The 24419-nt window shown below is 40.0% G+C and overlaps 1 protein-coding gene across 7 annotated transcripts in view; it reads right to left on the bottom strand.

Annotated features, from left to right (window-relative positions):
* NAXD (NAD(P)HX dehydratase) overlaps positions 1-24419 on the bottom strand; it is an 88025-nt gene that overhangs the window by 23271 nt on the left and 40335 nt on the right. For all 7 annotated transcript variants that reach the window (XR_007510233.1, XR_007510234.1, XM_049834674.1 and 4 more), the window contains 4 exons: positions 22150-22300; positions 21163-21208; positions 19340-19428; positions 6232-6340 (listed from right to left, as the gene is read on the bottom strand). Coding sequence is in view for 5 of the 7 variants with exons in the window: in XM_049834674.1 (XP_049690631.1) it covers positions 6232-6340; positions 19340-19428; positions 21163-21208; positions 22150-22300 (395 nt within the window). In the remaining 2 variants the exon portion in view is untranslated. The remainder of the gene's footprint in view (positions 1-6231; positions 6341-19339; positions 19429-21162; positions 21209-22149; positions 22301-24419) is intronic.

Below are 24419 nucleotides of genomic sequence, written 5' to 3'. Positions count from 1 at the left end.
GTGGTATATGCATCAGTGTTGGGTGAGGGCTGAGAAGTACAGTTTCCACACACATACTCACTGCAGGTGCACATACATGCCCACTGGTTTCTGCCTCTGCAGTATCACAGGCACAAGATCCCACCTACCTCACCTCCTCCCAGCTGAGGGCTGAGAACACAGAAGGGGCTTGTCCTCGCTGCTACTTCAGGTCCCTACGAACTGCTGAATCCCCACAGCAAGAACCTCCAGAGGACTTTCCAGAGGGTATGAACAGGGCAGGAAGCAAATGCACCTGACGCACAGTGAAGAATTATGTTTCTGGTAAATAATTCTTCTGCTAACTTGAGTTCAACACATCTTGTTGTTCATATTTGTACATGGTGGTAGGTACCACGGACTAATCTATCAACTGCAGCATTAGCGTGGGATGCTTCTTAGGTGTCTTATACTTGGTACAAACAGAACCTGGGGGCTGCTCAGATATCAAGAGGAAAATGCTTCTCAAGGCCCATAGCGGCAGATTTAGCTTAACAGACCGCTGTGACAACAAAAGCTGGCTCTGTGTTCCATAGTCCTCTTGATCTTGCAAAAACTAGCGCAAGATAGTGTACTGAAGCACCTGGTCCTGTTCTCACAATTTATTATGGCTGTGAAATGCTGCCTAAATCCTGAAGGCATGAGGCTTGAAAGGGGGAAATCCAACTAACCAAAAACAAACACAGAAAGGCTGATACCTCAGCTGAGGTGGAACTCAGAATCTGTCTGAAAATTTTGAACGGGCTCTCTCTGGGCACACTTGATGGAGGTGATCCATGACAATGGCCCAAACCTCTCCCACCCTTTGCGAGACATTAACTACAGCTAAGACACTTCCACACAACCTTAAGATGATGTCACTAGGGGTGGAAAAGCAGATTTCTGGAATTTATATCCCAACAGATAGCAGAGATCTTTAAGGGCAAATGACTGGCTGAGGGTAGCATCGCAGGGTGAGAGGGTGGGGGAAAAGGAAAAGCAATGGGCAGAAATGGCAGCTGGTGGGGCCTCAGCCAAAGAAGAACCCAGGCTGGTATTCAGGATATTTTCTCGGAGCTAAAAGATTGAGAATTGAGCAAGAGGTACAAGTATGTGGTTTGAGAAGCCAGTCGATTTTACCATGTAATCCGAGTTACAGAGCCATTCTTGCTGTTAATCATTACCTGTCTTACAGGAGGGAAGCAAGCATGCTCTGCTGAAAACAGCATCTAACTTTGCTGCTGCAAAACAAAACACAGCAAGACTGGAGTGGGAGTCCAGGATTCGGTGCTACCACTTCAGGGAGAGAGGAAAGGAACCCAGTGGCAAACAAAGACGATTCCAACATCAAAGTCTTAACTTCAGTTAAGGACAGCGCTTATGAAGAATAAGGATGAATGCTTTTCTCTACCTGATCCTGACAGTAACTACTATTTCATTCAACAATTCTGGATCAGGCCATTTGACCACAAAGCCAGTAACGTACCCATTAAAGATTCACCAAACTCTGAAGCAGAAAATTTGACAGGAACATCACAGTCATCCCAGAAGCAATAGGGGAAAGGAGATGACAAGAGGCTGGAAACTGATAAAGGACATAGCTAAGCCTCTAACGGCCTAACTGCTAGGCAGCAGCAGAATGTAGATCATACTGGAGCATTAGGCAGCATCAACTCCTCTCTCAGAGGGCTATGCAAAGAATATAATATTCTTTCCGAAGTCCTCTCAGGAGCTGCACTCATCACGCTGCAGGAGAGGAACTTGGTTCTATCGCAAACCTAAGGAACAGCTCTTGATGGTACAGGCAGGAATTCCCCTACTTCCAAGCTTCAGGCTACAAGAAATCTCAGATCAGAGTAAGACCAGAAGTGCAAACATCCCTGGCACGGCTGCATGAAGAACACTGTGGTGGGTAGATATGACAGGCATGTAACATTATAGCTGCTGTGTGAAAAAAGGAGAACATCCAACAGCTTTGGAAATATGCTGCTTCTAAGCATTGACAGAGGACGGTCATAGGGACCTTGGCCTTGCTTCCACATGGTGGCTAAACCCTTTCCCAACAGAGTCTAAACCACTACAGCAGCATACCAACTGAGGTGAATTTGGGGAGGTAACGGTACTGTCGGCTCTGACCAGAATCAATCACAGACACCAAAAGGAAAAAACAGATGGCCTGATGTTGCCTACAAGGAAGCTGGCTGTGGTGGCCAAGTTCCACACCAGATGTGGTAACAGCATTTTGGAAGTTTGAAGTAGAATGGAGAGCAGAGATGCTTCAATCTTATCCTGGTTTCCCTGGACATAACCCTGCTACTTTATGTTATCATTACTATAATTGTTATATGCTATATCCATAGTACTATAGCAAGAATCACTTAGATCAAGCAAGAAAGGACTGTGATAAAACTGAGCAAAGCACAGTAGCGATGGAACCAGAACTGACTCCAGCATGCAACAATCCAACGGCGCACACCATCCTCCTGCTGCGTCCAATGTCACCTGCTCGTCACACCGCACTGAAGCCCAATTCTGCTCTACCAGCTGAGAGGACTTTGCACCATCCCTCCTGACCAGACAGACTGGTATGACAGATGGAGCCCAGAGTTGGAAACTAAATGAACTCAACAAATGTTTTATGAACATAACTCATGAACTAAAGGAATGGTATCTCTGTGTGTGTATACATATACATATCTCATTGTTCATATGTCTCAAAGGGATGGAAAGGTGATAATGATTGATCAGGATGTAACTAATGTAACTAAAGGTATGGGAACTGAGCATGACATCAGTGGTATAGAATAAGGGGTGGATACTGCCCTGGTTTCAGCTGGGATAGAGTTAACTATCTTCCCAGTAGCTGGTACAGTGCTGTGTTTTGAGTTCAGTATGCAAAGAATATTGATAACACACGGATGTTTTCAGTTGTTGCTCAGTAGTGTTTAGACTAAAGTCAAGGATTTTTCAGCTTCTCATCCCCAGCCAGCAAGAAGGCTGGAGGGGCACAAGAAGTTGGGACAGGACACAGCCACGGAAGCTGACCCCAACTGGCCAACGGGGTACTCCATACCATGGGACATCACATCTAGTATAGGAACTGGGGGGAGTGGGGGGGAAATCGCAGCTCGGGGACTAGCTGGGTGTTGGTTGGCAGGTGGTGAGCAATTGCACTGCGCATCATTTGTACATTCCAATCCTTTCATTATTGTTGTTGTAATTTTATTAGTGTTATTATCATTATTAGTGTCTTCTTTTCTGTTCTATTAAACCGTTTGTATCTCAACCCACGAGGAGTTTTACTTCTTTTTCCCCGATTTTGTCCCCCATCCCACTGGATGGGGGGGGAGTGAGTGAGAGGCTGCGTGGTGCTTAGTTGCTGGCTGGGGTTAAACCATGACAAATCTGCACACTCCAGAGCCAAGAAGGGAAGCAGAAACGTGGTTTTGTTCCTTTCTCTTGAAGGGAACTAGCTTGGACTGCTTATTTGCTCCAGAGTTGGAGGGTCTAACCAGGCCAAGACTAGGATTGCCACATCTGCATGGGATCCAGCTACACCGCTATTAGGACACAACAAATGCTTTCCTTAGGAGGTTTTTCTGAAGCTGCAGCTCCTGGTCCTGCAAACCCATGGCTAGAAAGCTCTGACAGAGCATCAGCCCTCACCCAGGCAACTGAGGAATAGCATGGGAGGGTTTTGGCACAGACCCACAGAAGTGGCACATGAGAGCGGGATATAACTTGTAGAGTGGCTTCGTGTAATAGGACTTGTAAATGGAATTACAGCCCAAACCAGACAATCACAGGAAGCCAATAAGTGTGTATTCAAAGAATATTACTATGGTCTCCAGAAAGAAAAAGAAAAAAAAGAAAGAAAAAAAATTCAAAGGAAACTGATCACAAGGTGCTTCTTGTCCATCAGACTGTTGAAAGGAGCTGAGATGCCACAGTGTGGGCATTAAGCATGAGGGAGGGAGGTGACATAGTAAAGATGCTGAAGAAGCAAAGCATTTTTTGGTCTGGAGAGAGAAGATGTACCATCTAGTCAAGAAGTACTTGGGCTATTCCACAATAAAACACTGTCCATGGGCTGTCTACCAGAAATTGCAGGTTACTGCATTAGTATCTTAATTTCTCAATACTCAGAAGAGAGAAGCAGCCCAAAACACATGACTGTGTGGACAAGCACATTGATTGGCAATGTGCTGGCCCAATACTGACAAGAACTGACATAAGAACAGCATCAGAGAGGTGACAGACCACTACGCCTCAGCACTTTAATGGGGCAGGAGGAGGAAGAGAGGGAGCTCTCCCCCATCGTCACTGCCACTCCGATACAAAAACCTGACCAGAAAACAGACACTAATCTACATCTCAGCCCTGTGTTCATATGACAGCATGCTGAGGTTAGCTTAAAGGGAAAACAGAAAATTATATACCAACCCAGCCTCCTATAAAAGTTTAAAATAGCAACGCTACCATCACTTGTATTTTTTTCTTGAAGGTGAAGAGTGATACAAAGCTTAAAATTTGCTGTTGAAGCAAGAGGGAGACTCAGCCTTTCCTCAGCACAGAGAAGCACCAGTCTTCCTCCAGCAGGCAACCAGGGTTCGCTTGTCCCCAATTACATGTTAAAAAAACAACACTGGGTAACTAATGAACACTTACATAATTACAGTGAAGACAAAGAACTTGAGCTTTAATGTGACTTGAAATTAATAAGGTCAGATCCACAGCTCCTATGAACGTGGCCTGAGATTTCAGCATGAAGTAACTTCCAAATGCCTTGTCTACATTGGCTGGGTTTGTTTCTTTAACTTTAAGCTAACTCACCACACAGGACAGCCAGGCTGAAGTAAAGTATGCTTGTAATTCACTAAGAAAGCAAAATTATTTTTAGCAATGATGGGGGAAAAAAAAAAAAAAAAAGAAAAAAATCAAGGAATCTTCCAGATACTTCTGTAATACACACAAACACATTGTCAGATATTTATAAAACCCAGATGGAATTCTGATATTAAAGAAGCTTATGTTAGGTATCTTAGATATTCTGCATGAACACTCATTTTCTTTTGTTTGAAGTTGTTTTCCTTTAGAAAAAAACACTTACAAATTTTTTAAAAACCAGGAAAAAAAGAAAAATTATTACCCAAATTTTTTAAGAATTCTGAAAAAATGTTTTCAAAAAATAATAAAATCTGTTGACATTTTAAATTCAGAATAGAATTTTATTTCTTGATCAGCTGTGATAAATTTCCTTTTTCTTTCTTTCTGAACCCATGCTCTTTATTAGTTTTGTACCTCTTTAACATAAATCAAACATTTTTTTGGAAGCAGAAGGAGAATTAAAGAAGCAAAGAGCTCCAATAGCAACTTTCTCTAACAAAAGCCTGGCAAACCCACCCTTCATACCTCCCATGGTATTCTAAACTACTTGGATAGTCTGGTCTCCAGTCTCTTGCCTCCCCTGTTTTGCAATTTCACTGTGTAACTGTCAACATTTCTGTAAATTATATTAATTCCACTTGTTAGTACCACTGATTAATTCAGTAATACTTCTCAGGAAAAAAAAAATTAAATTGTACAAAATTAGATTGACATTAGACTGAAAGATATACTTTGAATGTGCAAAGATGTGTTGACAGTAATAGAAGACATCATCTGGAAGATGGTGTAACTACATATTATTTAGAGTACAGAATTATCTAAGCTCCTGTTTTCAGCTCTCCAGTAAGGCTTGACAGAAAATAGGATTACCTCCTTATCCAGAGTAGAAATCTGCAACATTTTATAATTAAGAGTATTATTTCTTATTGCAAGGGGACACAGTCCCTGTTCTTTGGTACCTCTCCTGATACAAGTTGTCAAATATGGTTCCAAAAATCAGGAACTCAAATTCATATTTATGTTTTTACAGTACAGGTGCTTTGTACCCAAGAAAACACAGAGCCCTTTGTCTAGAGATGCCAACATCTATTTCTTAATTAGCAGCTTTCACAATCAGAACAAAAGCAAATCAAAACAACCAAACGGGTGCCTAAAATTCAGAGTGATGCTTACAGTTTAATAATGAAGACCATGACTAACAGCTGTAATTTTCAGTCAACAATATTTTAATAAATTTGTTATTTAGGAAACCTATCAAAAACATTTGTGTAATCATGCAAGAGACAGTAAATTGGTTAATAAATTTCAACATAAAGACACAGAATAAAATATCAGTATACACATTACCTTAGCGTTCTCAAGTAGAACTTCATCTCTACCTAAGCCAGGTCCTATGACAACTGAGTGCAGTCGTGGTAACCACTTTTCCACCTCATGGACAGCATTGGGACTATCACTAAATGGAATTGGGAAAAAAAAGACAAGTTTAAAAAGACTTTATTTTATTATTCTCAGAAAGTTGAATTGAAGAGTCAAGATGGAAAGAGTTATTTCCTATCTTGAGTGTCGGGCAATTTTATCCTACAAACTACCAAAAATCTGTGATCCAGGAAATACAGAATGGTAGTCCGAACAGCTAAAATGAAACATTTCTCTTGATTCATTCCTTAGCGGATACCACATAAAAATGAGGAGGTAATTGCAAGTATCCACTACAGTTGTTACAAAATAAAACCCAAGCAGAAAACCAACAATTCTTACAGTCTGTCACAATTCCCCATTTAATGCTTCTTTGCAGAGATTACACCTTGGAGAGAGATCCACCATCTCGCAGGTATATACTGTGGCTTGCTGGAAACGATGCAATTATTTATTACCCTGCATGGCAAAATGATAAATCTACTCATACGCTTTTTTGTCAGCTGCTTCATAAGCATTTGTTCCAACTGAATTACGGCCAAACCGTCCCCTTTCCCCAAAGGGCAACAGGAGAATCAAGCTATTCAGTAAGGGTATTATCTGCTTGTAATGCTCAAGATTTCTGTAGCATTCGGGTTTTGTCTACATTGGAAAATGACGAGAAAATCCACTGCCAAATATAGCTGCCACAATACAGCATTCAGCCGCTGACCAGAACTGTTTATTTTGTTCTGATCAGTTTTGTTGTGTAAATAGGTCAGAATATTTTGAAAGCACTGCCCAACAATGTCAGCTAATCCTTACTGACAGTACCGAGGGAAAATTGAGCCTCCCTCCCTCCCCACCTCTGACATAAGTGACAACAATAAATGAACGTTTTAACCGAAGCACGGGGGAATAAAGCTCCCTACAGGCTAAGCAAGGAGGTACTATTTGATAGAATTACTCGGAAAATTTTGAGCTTGCAGTACTTCAACAAAGCTCTATTATTACAGATGAAAGCCCTTGCATGTTTTTCATAACCAACAGCTGTACTGATGGGACGCACCACTTGGGAACAAGTGTTTAGCTCACGTCTGGCAGAATCAGCAAATTCCACGACGATTTCTGCAAGTGCCAGGCAGGAGCCCAAAGCTCTCGCAGCTGCACCGAGCGAGGCGGCCGGCTGGAGGCCGCGGGGACGCAGCGGCCCCTCCGCCAACAATGGCTGCTTCAGAAGTCCCCGGCTGCGGCCGCGCCGGCTCCCCAAAGACGCCCTGCGCTGACTCCGCGGAGCGGCTCCGGCTGCTGGGTGGAAGCGATGACCCGCTGCAAGGGCAAGGGAGACGAGGGACCGCGCGAGGACATCGGCGTCCCTGAGGCAGTCCCCCGCTTCGCAGGCTGATGTTGAATTTCCACCTGAACGACGCGGCTCCCTCCCTTCTCCTCTCACTCACAAGGAAACAGCAGTAGCTTGAGAACTGCCAAACAGCTCGCTTTGTGGGTTGGTTGGTTTTTTTTGTGCCTGTACATCCACCTATCAGTTTATGATGTAGACACAGGCTGGAAATAAAAATTATTCAAGAAATATTTAAAGCACTATTAAAAAAAAAGCCAGTTCTTCTATATGTGGCAGATTGAACATGTGAAAAACAGCCTGTGGACAAAACTCTAATAAAATGTCACCATTTCTGAACGCAGACCACTTTTTTATTTATGTGCTGCAACTGATTTTATCTCTAGGAGAGCAATATATATCTCAAATAAGTGTATATATCTGTATATCATATAGGTATAAGAATACATATACATACATACACATATATATATGTATAAAAAAGGATGTTTGAATGGATTGAATTCAAAATTCTTCGGATAGTAGAAGCCAAACACGTTAATGTTCCATTAAACCTAAGCTAAGAACAGAGCCATAGATAGTACCGTAACTGCTCTGCTCTTTTACAAATGTCTCACGCAAATAATCTCAAGGTAGAAAGCTTGCCAATTTATTTGTATTCAGGATTGAAATAAGATAATTTTGTCTCCAACCCAACTGATAATGTGCACTCTTCAAAACAAAACCATCTCTTGGGAAATGAACGGTCCAACATTAAGCCACTCCTGCTCACTTTGCCTCTGGTAATAATAAAAACCTACTGTAAAGCTTTTCATCTTCAAAGCATTTTACAAACATTACGTTCACATAACTCCTTTGCAACTTTACATCAAGAAGCAACCCAAGGCAGATGAAGGGCCAAGAGATTTAAAATGGCGATAATGACTATTACATTGCAAAATCAGCTATAAAAACATGCTGTAAAGTAACTGATGGATTTTGATTCTTCATCAAGAAAGCAGAACAAATACTGCCTCAGAGAACCATTGTGCCAACTTCACTTTAAGATACTGGATGTTCACAACGGCTGTGGTTATGCAGCTAAGGACACCTTATGAATACGCAGTACCTACAGCTTCTCCGAAAAGCTGAAGGGCTATCATGTCATCTTATGGTTTATCCCACCCCCACCCCCCCCCCCCCGCAGACTTCAAAGCAGTAGCATTTTAAAGCTGATGGGGTACAAATGATCAACGTGTAACCTCCATCAGGAAGTCATGTCACCTCGAATGTTTCTGACCAGGGGATTTAGCACGAAGACAGAAACTCTTCTAGCTCTTAACAGCTGCAGTCTATACAAAACATTTAAACACGACCAGAAGAGTCCTCTGACACCGAGGTCAGCCGGCCTCTACACCCTCAGGCATCAGAGCAGGTAACGCTCCCGCTGCCTCTCAGGCACAGTCCCTGGACCATGGCAGCTCCTCACCAGGGGAAGAAGTTGTTGGGAGAGGATAGCTGGCACGGGCCAAAAACCTTGCCAAGGATCATTCGGATAATTTGCCAGTACAGATAATCATGTTTGGGTACCTGGGAATAAATATTCCCTGGCAGCGTTTAATTTACTACTACAGTAAAAGCCAATGTATATTCTTGTTTGCCTGTGGATCAAAACCAGGAAAAAAACCCCAAACACCTTGGAAGCACCAGCAGAGAATGCTGGTCAGGTCCTCAGCTGTTCGCTGTGTACTACGCTCACACAAATAACGTTGTTAACTTCCTTTGTCCTTTCATGCCAATTTCTCTGCCTGATTACTAACCTGATTTCAAACCTCTCCATTTAATTATCACCTCCGCTGCCCATGACATGCATGCACAATTGAAATTAGCACTGTTATTTTTCTTTTCAAATTATCTAGAAAGGTATGAGGTATGAAGAAGACATCCTCTTGATCAAAAGAGATGCACTCTTCAGGCTTTGACAGAAAGGGATCAAGTAAGCAAGAATCAGTATTGCCTTTAGAGGTGCAGAGCCATACGATACACAACTTGGCTTTTTTCCAAAACAGGAATCACAAATGCAATACCCCTACTCTAAAGCACAAAGCTAATATTAATATAAAGTGAGTCAGAAAATCTCTTGCAAGGCCACAAGAAAACAGCATTTGAATTTCTGAAAAAAGGGTAAAAACCTTTGAGAGAGACTTTGATTGATTTCCCAAAATAAAGCAAGCTTTTTGAAAGGTGATAGGGCGAGGGATTGGGAAACAGTCTGGCTTTCCCGTAACTTTAAAATACAAACTCTGCACCATGGACATACACAACAGGAATATTTTGGGAAGCTGAATCCAAGCATTAGCACCTGTAAACATGGTGAGTGAACTACAGTACCATTGTGCAGATGTGTGCAATTAAGGATTCTGGTGACAGACCTCAGCTGTAGATTTGAAGGGAATGAACAGATCTTCAAACAGCTGCTTAACTTCCAGCTAACCACTACATGTTATGCGGCATGTTATCAGATGCCATTCTGATGAAAATCTAGATTCCGACAGCTCACTGTTCTTCAGTTGAGCAACCAAACAACATCCCTCCAAACCCCAAAAGGTTTCTCAAAGTCTTAGCTTGTCTGGAAAGCAACTGATAAAGCTCTGACTGCATACAGAAAAGAACTATCACAGGATAAACACATAAATAACAACTGCAAGTCAACAGAATCATTAATAAGGAAAACAGAAGAAGCTTCTATAACCCGTCTCACTCCTGTGAAGCTCAGTAGGTAAGGAAGAGTCTAAAGCTAACGTCAACAATCACTCAATCAACTTCACACATCATCCATTAGTCAAAACAGATCTAAATAAGCAAGCATACAGAGTCTCATGCGGGGCACACTATGAAAAAGGACCCCAGAGATGTTTACCTGATCGACTTTCCTTGGCTATTAGTGAGAGGTAGAAGGAAGGACAAAACTTCACTCAGTGGAGGCTGAGAAGACTGCAATCTCATGGGAAGAGAGACATAACAGCTTTATCCTTTGCCTTCCTTGAAGTCCCGTCTAGACAGGGCCAAGGTATGGTGTTCAGCATCTTGCATATTTACCTTTTTGCTCTTTTCTCTGCCTCCAGAACGTATTGAGAGAAGTGCTTTCCATGGCAAAATCTACAAATAGTCTTCAAATTAAACAGCACTGAGTCTATTAAATAGTGAGGACAAATTTTCTTTGTGAATTATTGGTAGCTTTTAGATAACTTCTGCCAAATTAAAATCAATACACCCTGAAAAAACTCCTGCTGTCTTGCCACCTCAGTTATTTTTGCATACAGGAACAGCACCGGTTTGGTTATGGTACTTAATGGCAGCAATTGCTGGATTCAGTACTGCGTAGTCTCACCGTTGCCTCTCAGTGCACAACGTCAGAGTCTCTTATACTACTTTCAGTTTCGAAAAGCTCATACAGAAAACAAAAACTTTAAGTCAAGCTTTTTGCTCTTCATGACTCTTCTGTATTTCACTATCACACAGTAAAAACTGACATAAAACAGTTCTGTAGATCTTCATCTTGGTGAAAGCTTGATGTAATAACCTTTCCAAAAGCAACAAAGAACCTGAAAAAAGATGGTGGCTACTGCCCTAATATCACCCACAGTTTGTCAACATCTTCCAGAGCGGTTTGTAACAGATACTTGACAGATGCCATCTGGTTGGAAAGTCTGCTCTAGGCTGGTCACTGCCCAGAGTGGGAGGACACTTGACAGCTAGGGCCTGAAACAAAACTCCCATCCCCAGCCCTCCAAAAAAAAGAAAATTTTGCCATACACTGCATTATATTCAAAGACTGGCTTTCACCAAATGATCAAAAGCCACCAAGGCATTAGCTTTAAATTATTACAGAAAGCTCTAAACACAGTAGCTTTCCTCATTCAGGATGAATGACAGTTACTGCCATTGCTTTCTAGAAGAGGGAAAGGAACAACGGTGATAAGGTGCAGCCTTGTCAAATTTTACATGGAAACAAGAAAATGTGAAGCAAAGTCAGCATGGGTGTAACGGGGAGCTACAGAAATAGCAGATAAGCATGAATGACAGCGCAGACAGGAGGCAGCAGGACCGCAGCTCTTCACATGTGCTTTAGGCAGAGCTGGAACCACCTTAGTAATCAGAGATGTGGTCGGGATGTCACAAAACGCCAATCAGTGGGACCTCCTGCTAGAAAAGGACATGGGACACAAGCAAAACTGCTGTCACCTGATCAACTATACGGCTCCTCGCTGGAGAGTGTATTTTTCAAATTCTGCTCATTATCTGTGCACATTTGGTGTGACTGAGGCAACTCCAAATGCACTAAAATGCAGCATTGCAAAAGTCTGTTACGTAAACTCAGACAAAGCCACTTTAAGTGGGCAGTTTCAAAAGCCAACCTAGAGTCTTATCTTCAAAGATGGAAAAAGCCTCTGATCTGAGGATGAAAGAGTTTTGCTTTTGTTTGTCCAAGCACTGCAGGTAATTATATTAACGTGAATCAAATGTTAGACCTGCTGACACTTGGATCCTGTCATGTTATAGAGTACATCAAAAGAGCGAAAGATGGGACATAATGCGTAGCTCTAGAATTTAAGTAGTTATCTCAGAAAGTTAATTATTAACTATTGTGGTAAACCTTGGGTGAGGTCATTATGGGAAACTGGGTAAATAAGATAGGGAGAGAGATTATTCTGGAAAGGTCAAAGGAATTAAAGGCAAAACCAAACAGTGCAAAAAATGTTTGAGCATAAAATTAAACTAATTCTACATTCCGAGAATAGCTATATTTGTCAGTGTTTAAATCATCATTCCTGTAAATTAACTCCAAATTTCCAGAAGCTCAAAGGCTTGAGGCAGCCTCTTTCAGCCCCATGAACAGAACCGGAAATAACAACTTATTCTAGAAAAGTTCATTGATCCCATTATCAACTCATGGGTCTCTCACCAAGCACCTCAATCAGGTAGGGCAAATCTCAGTGACAACACAAGTGGCATGAAGCTGGCTGGATGCAATTAGAGACCAAAAAGAGATACATTTAGTATATTAAGATTAGTACATTAAAATCCCCCCCCCCCCCCCTTAAAGTTTAGAGGACAAAATGGTCATTTTCACCTACCAGGCTGTTGAAATATCTTTCAATAGTGTTTAATCTGCAAATCCTGGGTAGACAATACCTATTTTCCTGCTACAATCTGATTAAATAACAGGGGAGAAAATGACAGAAAAACAAAGACCCTAATGAGAGAGGGTCTGAATACTATTCCAATCAAGTCCTCCTTTTCATCCATTGAATCAGTTAATCTAGACACCAGAAGTGAACCTGGTAGGCTTCATCTGAATATTAGCAACACAGCAGCAAGAACAGCAACCCATCATCCAGGAGAAGCACTGGTGTCACAAGTTCATAGCAAGAGACTGCTCTTAACATGCAGATATCACAGTCTTCACTTGCTCCATATTCTACCTTCAAGGCAGTGAGAGTGTAAATGACCTACTGAGGTATGCATTAAGAAAAAATGCCACATTCACTATATCGTATTTTTCATATCCTAATAGTGATGACAAAAACCCAAAGTGTTTTCCACAGCTGCTACTTGGACACTCGACTCTCATTTAGGTATCAGACCTTCTGTTTCACTAGGAATTGGGATGTCAACACACTATAGGCATCAGAGCCAAACCCGACCTCTTTAATAATGAACCCAAACACATTATACAAATGGGGTCACCTCTCTTATGCAGAGCACAGCCTCTTGCATCCTGTGAGAAAGAGCCCCAAAGGAGAAGCTATTGCTTGACTGTCTTCTGAGATTTCTCACACAGACATGACAACAGCACTCAAGGTCAACCTTATCTAGCCTTGTAAAGATACCACATATATCAACAATCATTTTATGACCTGCATTTAGATATATCCAAACATTAAAAGCAGTTGTAGAATGTTTTGATCTCAATCACGTTACCAATGCATGTTATAACAATACCCCCCCAAAGTATAATGATAACTGTCTTGACCTCATATTTTCCAGAGTTCATGGAAGTGGTCCTGACCTATTAATAATTCCTGTGAACTGATTTGATAAGTAGAATCTGTCAAGTATTCTTCCAAATGGGCTGCAATCAACCAAAACCTGTGACTTTAAAAGTGACAGAATAAAGTTGAGATGACAATGTAATTTCCCTCATACTGAAACAGACTTAAAGTGTCCCCAGAAAAACTAATGCACTTTTTAAAAAAATGGTAAAACCAGTAAGTAAAGTGACAAGCTTTTATCACATCAGTACCTCTCTCCAGTTTACATTCAACTCTTAAGGCACAGGTGATAGTTGAATCAATACTCAGAAGGCTAGAGTACGTAAAATCAGCTGTGGACACATGAGAAGACAGAACAAGTCTCAGTCTAAATAGCTGCTTTGCTGATTGTCAGCTGGAAAAAAGGAATGAAACCCTAAACCCTTCAAATAATAATAATAATAATAATAATAATAATAATAATAATCATAATAGCAAAAGCAAATCCCAGGCATGCCTGCCTTCACTCAAACTCAAGAAAGATTAAATACCGAAGACATCTAATCCTGGTGTCAAATCACAGCAGTATGGCAAGTGTTCAGAAGGATGAATTTGGCCATGATCTAACTGGAGTAAAACACTCCTACACACATATACATCTCTTTCTGACATATCAGAAAGCAGCAAGAACAGCAGCACTCCCCGCAGTGATGCTAAAAATCTCTCGTTACTTCTTGCATTTTGAGGAGGTAGCAAAACCTCTGTTAGTATCGCCTGGGATGAGGACCTCTGCAACAAGAGGGAGGAAAGGGACTATAGTACGGGCTGAATACAGCTCCCATCTTTTATTCACTCTGCAGCATACAGCAAAGCAGCAGCAGCTTTTTGCCAAGAAAGCTGGACACAGGAAACAGGTCTATAAACAAGTTCTGTCCATGGCATTGCACAACAGGATTAGAAACAGTTTTAAGTATACGTCTCTGAGTCAGCACATACAAACTGAACTTTATCTCTCCCTAAGTACTTAGGGAAAAAAAAAACCAACCCCAAACTTTCTCATGTGATTCCTAGCTAGGCTGTTGTCTAAACGAGGTTTGGGAGAAAGATCACAAAGTTTATGCCTCCATCTTCTCTGCAGGTGTAATAGGCATCCAGCAGCCAAGTCACTTGGGAGGCATCTTTCTGGTAATTGGAGCAATCTGTGCTTTCTCCTTGACTTTCCCTGGTGACAAGGATTCTTGGACTTCTTCCTGCAGCTGATTCAAAAGAGAGGTTAGTCCCACATTACGCAGAAGTGTTTAATAGCTATCCTTAGCTAACAAAACTAAAAGGTATGAGCTTCCTCCCACAAAGGACCAATGTTTTTGAATCCACTCTCCACACAATGAATTAGAAAGGGCCAAAAATCTTAAGATTGCTTCTGGGCTTTCTTTAAGAGACTTGACACTCATTAAAAGTGCTCAAATAACTCATCAGAAGCTCGCTATCCATGACTCCCTTTCATGATTTTTTCAAATCATCAAACATAGATAAAATCCAATAAAACTAGGTAAAATATGTTCCAGCAACCCTGATCTAAGCTAAGCTTCTTTATTAATGGTAACTGGCCTCAACACACAGGCCAGCTTCCTAAAAGTTTTCTCCCCAATTATTTGTACTTCAAACTGAGAAGAATAATCTTTTTCAAAATCCAAACCAAAACTTGAACTCTGCAATTAACTGTAAGACTTTCAGTAATTCTGGCAATCTTCCCTAGTCCATACAGACCCACAGACACAACCAGCTGAGAGGAAGGTACTAGTTCTAAATCCACACCTAGTTCAAGGGTGACTTTTTTGGAGATAATGGAAAAATTATGTGACTTCTTCAGGACCCCAAGAAATTAATGACCTGACATCTCATTCTACTTCTCAGATAAAACTCTGGAGATCAAGGAGTGTTATCGACTATTGACTTTACAAATGGTCTGACAACCAGGTTACAAGTGGGCTACTCAGTAGTTATCTCGATCTTTCCTGGCCTACGGGGAAAGAAAAAACCTGTAAGATTAAGAGAATGTCCCCGCAAGAGGAGAATCTAACACAATAGATATTCTCTCTTCTTTTAAAATATAACCAGCTGGGGTCATATAGCTCATTTAACGCTGTGATCACTCACCTATCAAGGCAGGATAAGCTAACCCAACACAGGTATCCAAGAAGTCTATTCTATCTGCCCTGAGCCACGGAATTAACATGAGGAATACAAAAAAACTCCTGAAACCTGTTCTCTAGAAAGTTCCCAACACTAATGCAAGAAAGCATGTACACATCTACAGCAGAAATCTACAAGGAAAACGCCTGCAATAAAACTTAATAAAATGCAAAAGCTAAGTTTTATCTTGTCTGTATTTGCGTAGAGTTTACAGTAGGAACATATCAGCTGAGAAAACAGAAATATGTAGCACAAACCGGGGTAGTGGTGACAAGAGCAAGGCAGTTGTGACCAAGACTCAGTATACTCCTCTACTCAAAAGACCCCAGCTTCTGCAATACACACTTTTCACTTCTCCACAGGAAAGCAAAAAGTCAGTCAGCAGAAACATTGAACTGGTTGCTGGTCAATTTGTAATTAACAATTTCATTAAAAAAAGTCATTGTGGAAGGGGCTGTAATGCATTTGACAGAATCCCTGAATAAAAAAAAGGAGAAGCTGCTATTGATAAGATAATACTGACGATTCATTATTCAGCTCAGGCGGTGAGGACGCACAGGGCCCGGTGCGGAAGCTTCGTCTTTTTCCAGATCCCAGGCTGCCACGTGCAGTCCCAGCTCTCTTACCTTCACTGACAGGAACAGGGAATGGGAGTCACGAGACAAAAACCACAGAGAAAGTTGCGTTATGGGTGTCCCCAGCACGGGATGTTACACCAAAAGGAATGCCGGGATGGTCTGCAGCTGGGGCCACATGGAATTGCCCTGGCAACGCTGCAAGATGGATGCCCGTTTTCATAACCCTCCTTCTGCAATCCTACTCCGTCGTTCTCACATAACATTCCTCGCATCCTCGAAGTGACAGACATTTGCCAACGACCTGAAACGCAACAGTTCCACTTCTAGCTCTCGCACACCCTCGCAAGTCACGCCGTCAAAGATCCGCGGCAGCAGCTCTAACGAGCCAGGAGAGCCCTCGCATTCGGGGGACAGCAGCGAAAAAAGAGCACATTCCTCCCTTGAGGTGATCCCCTGCGAGGTGAAGGCGGTACGGAAAGGTAGCGGCAGCCAAGTCGCAGAGGAGGTGATAAAATGTCAGACTCCTGGCAGTACAAAATGGCAGCTGAACCCTGGCGAAATGCCAAGCTGTTCACTCAGTGAATTGAGGAGTACACGGGGGCCATAATTATGATTAGCATAATAAGAGAGTGGTACAACAGCTACCTAGTTACTCTGAAGGGTCACGGAGAAATCATAACAAAGCAAAGTTTTAAGGAGAGACACAAAAGAAAACAATGACGTAGCTGCTTGGTGGGTTTTACCCGGAGGTTCTTCCATGCGTGAAGTGCGGCCCGGGAGAAAGTACAAAGACTGTTTAAGAGATCAGGCTCTGAATCAAGAGCGGCCGGCCGTGGCTGCAGGACTCGAATGGCTCCACAACATATAAAAGATCATATGAAAAGTGTGACACTGAAGACAAAGGACCTTACGAGAAAAATAGGCTGTTTGTGTAAATTTGAATAAAACCTGGGCTCAATAGAGTCACTCAAGATTTCTTCCCTTCTTACCAGAAAAGACTGTTTTCTCTTTTCCTCAAATGAAGCAGAAAAGAGGACATAAAAATATAAGAAAATTTAAAAAACAAAATCTGAACATTCTGATATTTGCATTTTTTTCACTTGGAACGTCATATAAACAATATTTACAGATCCATTGCTTCATGCAATTAGCCAGCTGTCTGGGTGAAATTAATCAGAGTTTTAATAAAAGTAGTAAACATTTAGTTTCAGACTTAAACCTATATGGATATGAAAATTCCTAGATTCACTGTACTTTGTACATCTGCAGGAATTTATAGACAGAGCTTATGTTTAAAATCAAAAGTTCTCTTTGCGAATAGAAAGATTGGAGATTTCACAGAGATCCGAATTCCACAAAAGACACTGAGAATCTTTATTAAAAAAATACCCTTATTTAGTAGGCACAGTCTGGTCCTCCATGAACAGAAATTTTACTGTTTACACACTGTCACCTCCCTTTTTCTCTATGCTGCTTCTGTTTCACCTATTAACCTTTTCCATTACCACAGATATCAAGAACCCTGTGTATACAAAAAATGCTTCTCCCAAGGCAAAGTCAACTCCTTCCCATACAAGACAACCATATGCTGTATCCCAAGTGTCATCCATCAAAACAACCTAAGTTACGAGGTAATACTGCCATTAAGATTCTCCATCTCATTTGCTATGGAATGATATCAGACAGAACATCAACTGAAGATGTGCCTCTTGGATTTTAGAGGCTAACGCAGTTGGACTGGTAAAAATCCTACCTTTCTATCTTCCCCTTGCTTTCAAACATCATTTTTTTCCCTGTCTAAAATCCACAAAGTCATGGGTTTCTTCTATCTTTGAAAAAAAACCCCAAAACACAACCCTTGGTATCTGTCTGTTTAACTGATTCTTTCTAAGCACCTCTCTACACCGACAGGAATGAAACCCACCTTCAGAATGTAATAAACTTATGGCTTCCAACTGCAGGCGTCCCCATAAGGGAGATCATATTCTTCTTCTCAGACACCAAAATATTTCTACTGTCATAAATCCTTCCTGACAGCAGTATCTGACGAACACGATTTTAAATTACACCTTTTTCTAGCTTAATCACAGCTTTGCTATGTACACCAACAGACTTTGACATGCACTGGTGCAAGCTAAGCTCAGTGACATGTATCTAAGACACACATGTTAATACTCATTTGCAGTGCTCACTGTAAACCATCACAACACCTACTTGAAATAATTTATCCTGTAAAAGTTCACCAATCAGTAACATATTTCAGAACATAAATTCAGGGAAGCACACACCGATTCTCCCTATTAGGACAGTTGCTTATTAAGATGATGAAAAGTTCAATAAACCCTGTATTTTAGATCATTTTAGAACATCCATTGATTCCCAGGAATAGGTCTGTATCTAATGCAACACATTTATGAAGAAAAATGAGAATCAGCGTCTCTCTTGCCTAGGAATTTTACATAAATGACTATATACGCAGCAGCGACAGGAAAAAAGATACACTACTGTTAAATACTATTAGGACTGAAGAAGCAAGAGAACATACTCTATTTGCCTTTCAAATGCAGATTCTAAAATGCTGACTTGTAGTGATTCTTAGTTCTGGATTTTGCTACTGTTCACAGTTAAATGCATTACAATCACAGAACACATGTCAGCAAGTAGCGGCAAGCAAGATTTTTGCTTTTTAAAAAATTGTACTTTGACAGTAATGAAAAAAAATTCACAACTGACTGTTCTATATTAAATATCTAACTGTTTCTAATGAAAGGACAAACCAAGGAGTGTTTGTAATTTCCAGCTCACGCATCCTGTAACTCGGAAAAAGAAATAACGCAAACTAATCAAATGTCAGATTGAAACGTTCAAACTAGTAATCCTGTCTTGCTCATTTAAACAAAAGATAAGTCACTTACAGAACTGGATGAACAATCAGCTCTGGACTATATGATTTGATTACTGTTGCTGCATCTTTGGTACAAAACACATGGGATAAATCTGCACCCTAAAAAAGAAAATTTGCAAACAGAATTATCAAATTTATACTTAATAATAACCTTATCATTCCAAAGTTTACTCAGTGAATAATTCACCTGCATTCTTACTTCTCAGTAGTTAAAGCAAACTTTATTATTTTTGCTATTTTGGCTTAGGCTACCACTCATTGTTTTGGAGAAAAATTTTTTGTATCTAACTTCCAATATAATTTTTTTTTCTGTTTCTCACCAACAGGATGACTGAAAACACAGACCTTGAACATTTACTCACTTGAGAAATGTTTCTCATTTGCAGATGAGCAAAGAATGAAAAGTCACATATACAATAAGAAGAACAGCAAAAGAACACAGCTGAACAAGAGACAAGCTACATTATGGAGGAAAAACAATACTGTAATATACTGGCAAAATATAGCTACGGCAATCGTTGAGTACATTTCCGGCCCTACCATTTTTACTCAATGGGCCAAATCTGTATCAGATAAAGGCTGGCACAATTTCAACAACACACCTTAAGTTAAATAAACATTAAAGCTGATGAGTTTAGCCTCCAGCTTCTGATATCAATTAAAAAAATCAGACATCTGCATAAAAATTATGTAAGCAGTGACCAGAAAGCCTGATCTATCTGTCTTGCATATTGAAATTTCCCAAGGTTAAGAAAATGTCTCCTCTGCTTTACCACTACACATTTAACATTTCAAGCTACTAAGCAATGTGGAGATTTGATCCTATGACTCTTTATGTGCAGATGGAATGATCTGAGACCAAGTGACTTCAATAGGGGACCCCCTAGTATACTACCGTATTTGCACTTAGTGAACAGAAAGCTGAGTGGCCTTATTATCTTATATAAGAACGTTAAATAGTATCATTTCAGTTTTTAAACCCTTGAGGGACTGCATCCTGGGGGGGGAGGTGGTGGTGGTGTGTGGAAATACCTGGATCAGTTACCTACTGATTGAAACAAATCTTCAAAAAGAAGAACATACACCATGAACTGAAAGTACCGACACACTATATAGACTACTGAAAAGTAGATGTATTATGTAAGCACGATTTCTTTACATTTGAATAATCACAACTGTATTTATGTAGTCTGCAGTAAATATAATTTTAGCCAGTTCATATGTCACTAAAATAAGGAAGTTCACACTTTCAGGAAAAAAAAAGCTTAGAAAATACTTCTGCTAAAGATTATAAAGTAAATAAAATGTGCTATTAGAAGTTACATTAAACTCAATGAACAATCTTTACACTTACAGCACGTAAGAATTTTACTAGCCTAAAGCTGTAAGTTTTGAAAGGAAGTTACTTCATTCAACACACTTATCAGGCCCAGAAAAAAATCTCTGAAAAAGAGATTGCAGCACTGAAAACGTAACTTTAAACATTCATCTAGATTTACTTTATTGTTTGCTTTTGGAGAAAATATTTCATCAAGTTTTGAAATTTCCTATCCAAGCCTCTGATAAAACAGTTCTCCCTCCAAATTTTCAATTTTTTGACGTTAAGTCTAACTTCACCTTATACAGAGAAAATATTTACAGAAAACATAGCAAACGACACATATTTACAAAGTATTTTTACAAATCCAGGACTAAGTATTTTCTTAGTTAAACAGAAGACCTTTTAGAACTCAAATTTCATGTGCAGCACAGAATGAATGCTTTTAAAAAATGGCGCTTGGCCAATATAAATGATGAAAAGTTCATTTTGGATTGGTATAGAAGAACACGTACCACTTTGAGAGCTGTAATTGCAGCAAAATACGGTGCTCCAGTGTATCTAGAATGAAATACAACTGAGGTTAGAAAACACAGTCATGAGATTAGATAATCTGGAAATCAGCCTGCCATAGTGAATTCAAGAGCAAACTGAACCCCCCCCAACTTTCTCTTTCATTTGCTGTAAAAGACAGATAAAATCTTGCTATACTGAAGCCAATCTCAAATCTTGCTTTGATTTCAAAGGCACAGGATTTTACCTTAGCCACCTGACCCTTTCACAGAAATATTTATAAAGATCATGCCATAAAAAAGCAAACTCTTCTCAGACAACCAGCTTAAAAGTTTAGAGACAAACAAAAAACAAGAGAGTCAAGCGCTGTTTGCAAGGCAAGTCCACGATCTGTGACCCGGATCAATCCCATCTGGTTTTAGACACTTAACTAAAGTGCCTAAACTGTGATTCCAGTTGCCCTAAATTCTCTTTATGGAGACTGGAGAGATATGGACAGAATCAACCTCCAGAGGTGCTGCCTTCTGCCAAGAGGTAAGAACCTAAGCCCATGAGACCAACAGGAAAACTAACTCCTGGCTAATCAACACAGCTATAAGACAGCACCTTTTTGCTCTTTATAGAATGTTTATTAATGGCAGATGTCCAAGAGCAGATCTCTCTTACAGGAGGAAGATGCCACCTCTATTTCACAAGAGGAAAATGAAAACCAGGAAGGTATAGTGGCTCGTTCAAAGTGTTGTGCAGATTACTGAACGTGGCCAAGAAAAGAATAGAGCCTGGTTTATTTCTAGGTCAGTACAGCATTTAACTGATTTATGCTCTATCTCTTTTTTCCCTGAATCATGCTATTTTACTCCAGAACATAAAACAAGGTATTGAGAGAAATCTAGTAAGCACCACGTTTTATCAAAATAAAAAGTGCACAGTAAGGAAATAGTCTATTCCCAATTTAAGAGACGCAGTTCCCAAACTTCTGTTTAACTTACTCTTGACATCCTCCAACAATGCCTATACGTCCATCTTGACCTTTATGCCTTTTCCCTGTTAGAGGAGGGATAACATTGCGCACCAGTTGAAAAATATTCTCCATATCCTTTAGAGAGTGTGTTCTGTGCAGTGAAAAAGATCTCTCTATAACTGAAAAGAAGAAAATAAGTGTTAAAGTATGTTCTTTCTTAAACTACCATCAGCATTTCTTTTAAGCACTCATAAACGCTAATAAAATCACTCAAAGATATATAAAGTGACATACTTCTAAAAAACAAAAGCTTCATCACTTAAAGGCCTTTAAAACAGTGAGTAACTAGGGAAGGTGATCATTTTAAAGATGAATTTAGGGTCTGATGCAGAGAATATTCCCACCGACTGCTCACAGTCCTAATGTAGGGCTCAGGTACAGAAAGAAACAACAGCCCAGAAGAGTTATATGAACATTTTGTAACTAGAAATATCTTCTTAGTTCAGCCTAAAATCACTTCCATAATTAAGCTCAACTGAAACAGGTACACTTAGTAAGGACTAAACACATCCAGACACAAAGCAAGCACAGAGCAACTAACCCCACATTTTAAACATACACCCTACCTTATTTTTTGCTTCCCCTTAAAGACTTCCACCTCTTAGCAGAATCGGGGCCTATCTCACTGCTTTTTTTATTTTGGCAGGTGGTTACAAAGCTTAATGAAAGTCTTTCTGCAAAACTATAATCCAACACACTAGGTGCAAACATTATAAATATCACACAAAGATAATATTTAGCTACAATACAGCTACAGATCTCTGGCGCAAAGCTACATATTAAAACAACTGCATACTCGGAAGGCTAGATATTCAAATTACTGTTTCAAAAGACCACAGAAATTTAGAAGAAAAAAGTATTTCAAAAATTACAACTAAAGAGAATTAAACCGTTCACCTAACATGGGACAAATCTGAAGATCAGTACTTCTATCAATGATGTGTTAAATAGATATATATTGCAGTAAATACACTAAAAGCGTAAGTTCTATTTCAACAAAGCTCCTCATTAACTGTACAATTCTGTTCAGAAAAGCGGTTTATTTGAATGTTAGTATGAGTCTGCTAGACCGTAGCTATGCTTACTTTCTTTTTTACAGATGTTCTAAAAAGCTTTAAGGAACTGCTATATAGTAATACATAATTATGTAAAACTAACTCCCATGATACTCCTTATTTTCAGCTGTATAAAATTGACTAATCCCCCCCCTGCCCCAACTCCAAAATCTAGGGGCAGGGGGAGGGAAGAGGAAAAACTGTTCAGAAATTTTAGACATAATAATGGGGAAAAAATGATGTAATAAACAAGAAAACTCTGCATCTGCGCGCTATCAGCCAAAAGCATCTTTTTCTGTGTCCTCCACAGAGTCTAAACTTAAACCAGATGCGCTAATCTTCAGTAATAATATGCTTCAGTGTTCAGTAGTGGCAAATACTCCTGGCTGATCTTTTGCTTTTAAAATCATTCTGTAATACAGGCATCCCATTCCTATTGAGATTAAAAAAAAAAAAAAAAAAAAAAGAGAGAAAAAAAAAAAAAAAAACAACCAACCACCCCGTTTTGGATTATGGCCAAAATAGCACTGCAGTGACCCAGAGGAGAACAAACCCAGCTCATCTCCCCTGGAAATAGGGCAGATTATTTTCTTTAAATCACACTTCATACACTCACTGGTTTTCAACCACACAAGAGATATACTTATCATACAGCTTGTAACCCTTAAAATGCAATGTTGTTACGAAGGTCCTCTCTTTCTTTGTTGCTGTTTTTTGTTTATAGGTAAATATGAAGTCATTGCTTAATAAATGGGGAGAAAACAGAGAATTATGCAAAGAGCAATTCTTAATAGAGCCCGCTTACCTAGAGAAACACTAAGGCACATTTAGCTATAAACAACTGAAATCTTAATTCCTTAAAAGATGTGCTGCCTGAAGCATTATTTTCACATCTTATAAACGCTTTGTTACACCTTTACCAATTAAAAGATTAGAATCCCGAGTTGTTCTTGCTACAGTTAAATATATATAAAACACATTTTTGCACAGTGTAATAGGATTGCACACCTCTATGATAAAATCCAGCAGGAAAAACTGAACTTTAGTTTCACGTCTTTACAGATAAGGAAACTCTTTTAGCAAAAAACCTTTCAGAAGTAATGGCAAGGCCTTGTGGGTACCACCACCCCAGTCTAGAACCTCAAATGATATCCCTAAGAGATTTTCTAAAGTACTTCAGGTC

The sequence above is a fragment of the Accipiter gentilis genome, chromosome 31, assembly GCF_929443795.1.
Source record: "Accipiter gentilis chromosome 31, bAccGen1.1, whole genome shotgun sequence".
In the NCBI taxonomy this organism is placed as follows: Eukaryota; Metazoa; Chordata; class Aves; order Accipitriformes; family Accipitridae; genus Astur; species Astur gentilis.
The sequence above is the reverse complement of the archived record's forward strand: the minus strand, read 5'-3'. Positions and strand labels throughout refer to the sequence as shown.